The sequence below is a fragment of the Rhagoletis pomonella genome, unplaced genomic scaffold (genome assembly GCF_013731165.1).
Source record: "Rhagoletis pomonella isolate Grant_MI unplaced genomic scaffold, Rhpom_1.0 Rhpom_scaffold_00007, whole genome shotgun sequence".
In the NCBI taxonomy this organism is placed as follows: Eukaryota; Metazoa; Arthropoda; class Insecta; order Diptera; family Tephritidae; genus Rhagoletis; species Rhagoletis pomonella.
In genome coordinates this window covers 34180294-34185839 of record NW_023458561.1, presented here as the reverse complement: position 1 = coordinate 34185839, position 5546 = coordinate 34180294, and the positions used below count along the sequence as shown (strand labels likewise).

General features: G+C 39.2%; 2 protein-coding genes across 2 annotated transcripts in view; one reads left to right on the top strand and one right to left on the bottom strand.

Annotated features, from left to right (window-relative positions):
- LOC118742661 overlaps nt 1-5546 on the bottom strand; it is a gene marked incomplete at its 5' end in the record, with an annotated part of 60055 nt that extends 54509 nt beyond the window's left edge. Inside the window, 4 exon segments of the mRNA XM_036474899.1 lie at nt 2506-3533; nt 3947-4868; nt 4938-5347; nt 5458-5546. Coding sequence (XP_036330792.1) covers nt 2506-3533; nt 3947-4868; nt 4938-5347; nt 5458-5546 — 2449 coding nt within the window.
- LOC118742668 (protein angel) lies at nt 1010-2432 on the top strand. The gene has a single exon (XM_036474913.1). The coding sequence runs from the start codon at nt 1242-1244 to the stop codon at nt 2352-2354; it is 1113 nt and encodes a 370-aa protein (XP_036330806.1). The 5' UTR covers nt 1010-1241; the 3' UTR covers nt 2355-2432.

Here is a 5546-nt window from a genome sequence, read left to right as displayed (position 1 = left end):
AAAAAAAATTGCAAATTTTTTCAACAATTTTTTGCCTTAAAATGCTCAATATTTGTTAAATTTATATAAAATTTGTACCCGATAATATTTCTACTGCTCCAAAGAACCTATATCCCGAAAATGAAAGTTATATATGCCAACAATAAGTTGCTAGAGCACTTTAAAGGCTCAAAATTGACCCCAAAATAAGGCAATGTTTACCGTTGTTTTTGCGACAGAAACCGAATTGGTTATTTAAAAAAATGAATCTGTCGACAGGTTTGGAATTTTATCTTTGAAACGCCACACTTTTCTTTGAAATCGCTTTATTAGTTCTCGTGCAATAAGCGTTTTTGTGAAGCTCTAAAAATTACAACTACAACATTTGAACATAGCCCCCATACCTTAAGGTAAGACGTATTCTACGTCAAAAGGTTGATAGAAAATGTGCTAAGTTCACATTAAAAGAATAAAATCTTAAATAGAATATGTGGTAAGTCCCAAAAGAGCCTATAAGTCAGCAACAGCTTTATTTTGAAATTGGCCGATTATTGGTACTAAAATAAGACGAACTAAGGAATAAAACTGCATTTACAGATTAGAAAAATATTGACAACAAAAAAAGTTAGACGGTTTTTTGTCCCTCCTGAAAAATAAAAAAAATGGACTTAGCACGTTTGCGAACTAAGCCAACGACATGCTACATACATATCTGTGTTCGTATGGAATAGTAGCTTATGCCGAAAGGCTGGCTCTAGTATAATGCAGCATTCGCGGCATACGATTGCGAATGACTCACTGGCGTCGAGCCGTGTTTTGGTAAATAAACGTGCAAGAATAGTCAATATTCTTATTAGGTCTCATCAAAAAATTCGCTGTCGTTTAAAGAATAAAGTGAATGCCGCATTATACTAAAGCCAGATTCCCGACATAAGCTACTATTCTATACGAACACAGATATATAAATTTTTGTAAGATATTTATCAAGGACAAATAGATAGAATTGATCTGTGTATATAAAAAATTAACAAAAAAATGTTCAATGTAAGGAATTAAACTTTTTAACTCCAGGCCCATATCAAAAAATAACATATCTGTTTAAAAATTTAAGAAAATGCGTGGGAAATAAAACACGAGAAATGCTGATAACAGCTGATTTTGACATTAGAAGGCCCATAAAAGATGCATAAAAGGACAAAGAAATATTTTAACCAAAATAAATTCCAGGTCTTCAATCAGCTAATTCAACCACGCAAAAATCCATGCGATTACAGTCGGATGCGAATCGTGAAATGTTTAAAACTCTCATTAGCGGTTTCCACACAAATAGTTTGCTGAATGCGGTAAAAACCTTAAAAATCAACAGTGAGCAGGTGCTGCATTTAAGCCAATTCTCGAAAAGTAAGTGGCAGCACGCAAAGATGGTACGCACATGGGAGCAGGTTACGGGGACTGAAGTGGCACAGCCCACTGAAAACAGCAAAATCTTTACTTTGTTGTCGTACAATATTCTTGCCCAAGACTTGTTAGTGGAACACCTGCACCTCTACATCGACATTGAGCCATCAAAGTTACGTTGGGACCATAGATTGTCACGATTATCGGATGAAATTCAACACATCAAACCTGATATTCTCTGTTTGCAAGAGATGCAATTCAACCATTTGCAATTGTTTGTTAAGCGTATAAGCTTCAAAAGGGAGTTGGAATATGTGTTCAAAAAGAAAACTGGCCATAGAACAGATGGCTGTGCCATTATTTATGATAAAAGTAAATTTCGGTTTCTGGCACAACAATCTGTAGAATATTATATTCATGGTCATACAGTATTGAATCGCGACAATGTTGCTATACTCGCCAAATTCGCAGATAAAAAACTGCCAGAAAAGAAATTTGTGATAGCCACAACACATTTACTTTACAACCCAAAGAGACAAGACGTGCGCATAGCACAAGTGGAAGTGCTGCTGGCGGCCATTCAGAAATTCTCCGTGGAAAATGAAAACGGTAAAAGCACGCTATTACCGGTTATATTAACGGGAGATTTTAATTTTGAACCCGAAACAAGACCATATCGATTGTTGTCCGAGCCCTTCCAACCTGCACCAAATTGGAGAATTTCTGGAGGAAAAGAAAGTAATAATTTGCAATTAGCACAAATAGATTTCGGTAAGAATGCTGCGTCAACGTTTCAACAGAATTGGATAACTGTGGATTACATTCTGCATTCAATTGATGAAAATCGCAAAAAGTTTCAAATACAATCGGTATACGCGCTACCGAAAATTACGGACTGTATGCGCACTGGCAAAATTCCTAATAAGTACTTGGGTTCGGATCACTATTCACTGGGCATCAAATTTTCAGTGGCATAATATTGGACTTTGCTTTGTGAAGAATTGAATAAACTATATCGAGTTTGGATCTTTAAGATACAAAAATTTGAACTCATAGCTTGTGACTTTTCCTTTTAATTGGGTAGGCAGAAGGATATTCTGAATAAATTTCCAACTCGTGCAAACTTACCTGAAATGTTCTGACCGCATGATCATCACTAGCCTCCAACTTCGCGCGTATATTCCCGAGTATGTAGCCAAGCTTCGACATTGTTACATCTTGATCCAAATCGCCATGGTATGAGCGATATGTTTTCGTCTTCATGGATGTACTAAGCGTGCCTTGTTCACACGAAAGGCAGCTACTTTCCGCACAACCGCGGAGAGGAAAATTTAGCTTTCGCTGTGAGGCAGCGCGTGGAGCCTTCTTGGGCGGGGGATGAACTGTGCGCGAAAAATCAAAGTTTCGTGGCTCAGTTTCATTTGTATTTTGCGAGCAACTCGGTGTAGTAGTCTGCGTTGAAGTTTGTACAGCGGAATGATAGCTTCCCGGTGGTGATTGGGGCGTCATGCTTGGCTCGTATGGCTGCAATTCGTCCTGAGACGTTTGAACACCAATGCTGTGGGATGAATAGTTTCTTCGGCGCTGTATGTTATCCCGCTTGGGAGTGACTAAACGAAGAATTTTTTTCTTCGAACTACTTAGAAGCGTACGCGATGAAGATTTTAAATTACTTTTCAAAGCTCGATCTCCACTTTTCGTTTGTTTATTGCACCATGGTGAGATGTTACGCCATTGCTCACTCCAAATGAACTTTTGAGATTCACGCGTATTCTTTGGCGTTGACATGGGCGTTGACTTGACAGGTGTGTTTTTAGTTGAGATATTAGCAGCCAAATTGGAACATACACCATCGACTGTGTCCAGATTAACTTTCGGTGGTATTTGCCAGCCAACAGCTTGTTGTGGCTCAGCCTGTACAGCTTGAGATCTGAATTGGCGTTCCTTAGTGGTTGTGTTACAATTAAGCATATCTGTGATTTTTGGCTCTTTCCAACCGAAACTGAGTTCTTTTACTGGCTTTTCAGCTATCTGACGTATGTTTTTCTCATAATTGCTATACTTTTTGTTCGAAACAACGGCGGAGCGTTCGAGGTCGCTAAGTGAGGGACAAGATGGCAGTATATGCTGCCGCCGCGACTTTTCTGCGGTTAAGCCTAAAGGAGAACAACGGAAATTTTACACATTAGCCGAAATCGAAACAGAGAACTTCATTCATAAGTACTACAAAATGGACCAATTGACCAAATAGTTTTTTGAAAATTTTACTTTTTTATTTTTAGTGTTCAGAAAAATTAGAAGCTGATACAAAGTTAGTGCAACACTGATAGGCCAAGTACTACGTAAACAAGCGTTGTAAGCGAAGTTTTGCAAACAATACAAGGATTATAAGAAATAAAACTGCAAAAAAGCATTTAATAAAACAAAGAGCTTTATTCTATTTAGCCGCCAATATATTTCAAAGTCCCCATAATGTAAAAAAAAAGTTGGAAATGCTAACACCAACAACCATGATCTACATATCTATTGCACTACTTTTTTTTATAAAAACAATTTCAATAAAACTTACTCGACGGGCAAGATTTGCGCTGTTCGCGCCTTCTCTCTGTGGCATACACCATTTTCTTCATATCAACCTGAGCCGCTTTATTCACCTTTTCCGCGCCCTTTGCTGCCTTTTTCTCAGCTTCTCTCACCATCGCACCTTTTCTGATCAAGAATTCGTCAAGTATACGCTCTGCTTCACGCAATGACGGCGACGTCGAGCTCAAGGAAGATACTGTAGATGTTTCTTCAACGCACATATAGCTCCGTGGTGGTTTGGGTGGTGCTTGCAGTGACCGTCTGGGCTTAGAGTGCACCGACGATAAACTTAAACGCTTTTGTAGTAAACGTCCGCCTGCTTTATGTCTACGACGCCCACTATCAGTGTGCTTTGAACTGCTAGTAAGTGGTGTGGAGAATGTGAAAGCATCGGAAAGTGAATCCAATTCACTGATTTTATCTAGTACTGGCCCATGAAATGTGTCTCGCTTACTTTGTGCTTGCTTTTTAGCTAAAGTAAAACTTTCTAAGGGTGGTGCAGTGGGCTCATGTACGAGGCGTGTGGAATGTGGTTTTGTTTGTTTTTGTGGTGATAATTTGAACGCTTGTCCAACATTCGAGTTTTCAACCGTTTGGCTATTAGTTTGCAATTTGTGCTTGTTTACACGCACTTCAGAAATTACACAGTTATTGTGCAACTCTTGGATAATATGTATCAAAGGTGCATCGGCTGTACTAGTCTCTAAACGACTTATCGCCGTTAGCTCGTTTGCGTTAGTAGTAGCCTCTGTGGTTGTTTTGCGTTTTATTTTATCTTGTTTATTCTTTTGTGGTGAGGCTTGTGTCATTGGTTCAGCTGGTATTTTGAAGTTACCAGACAAGTTCTCGCGTCGAACATCTCTGTGGTCAGCTGGATTAACGTAAGTCTTCGGGAGAACTGTACTAAGCTATAAATGAATAATACCAGCAAAGACATTGAGACTTGAAGTAGTAATTAACAAATTATTATCACTTACTTCATTGCACTCAGAGCGCCTGTGACGCCTGAGCTGACGCACGTGTTCGGCACGTGTACCCGCTGCTGCGCACACACCGCCACCCTCCCCACTGTCGCTGGTGAAACAATAACAAAAACCATTGCGACATGGCTTGCACTTGCGTTCTTGCTCCTTATTGGAACGATTTTGACTGATTAAATCTGCGTCAGCTGGATCAGGTAACGCTTTCTTTTCACATCTTTCGGTCGCAAAGCCACTAGCCAGTTCTTCTGTTTGAGCTACTTCGCGGCTTTGGGTGGATAAGCGGCGAATACGGCGTGCACGAAACTCATTAATGCACTCCTGTAGGCTGAAGGAAGAGCAAGAGTTAGCTTCATCTTCTTCCTCTTCCACATCTTCAGAATTTGAGGTAGGTTCAATAGAGTAATCTAAATAAGGGTAGAAAATGTGCCATTTGCGATATATGTATGGATGTGCATAAATGTATTTATTAATTTAGAACATATTTAATTGCTTTCACAGCATTTTTTATGCTTACCATCCAAATTCAGTTCCACGCCATCACCAGAATCGTTCAGCGCATTCACCAATACAGTTCCATCTTCATTTTGCTGATGTTGCACATTT

Excerpts from the sequence above, each read along its gene's own strand:
- LOC118742668 (XM_036474913.1), top strand. The coding sequence starts at position 1,242 with ATGCGATTACAGTCGGATGCGAATCGTGAAATGTTTAAAACTCTCATT.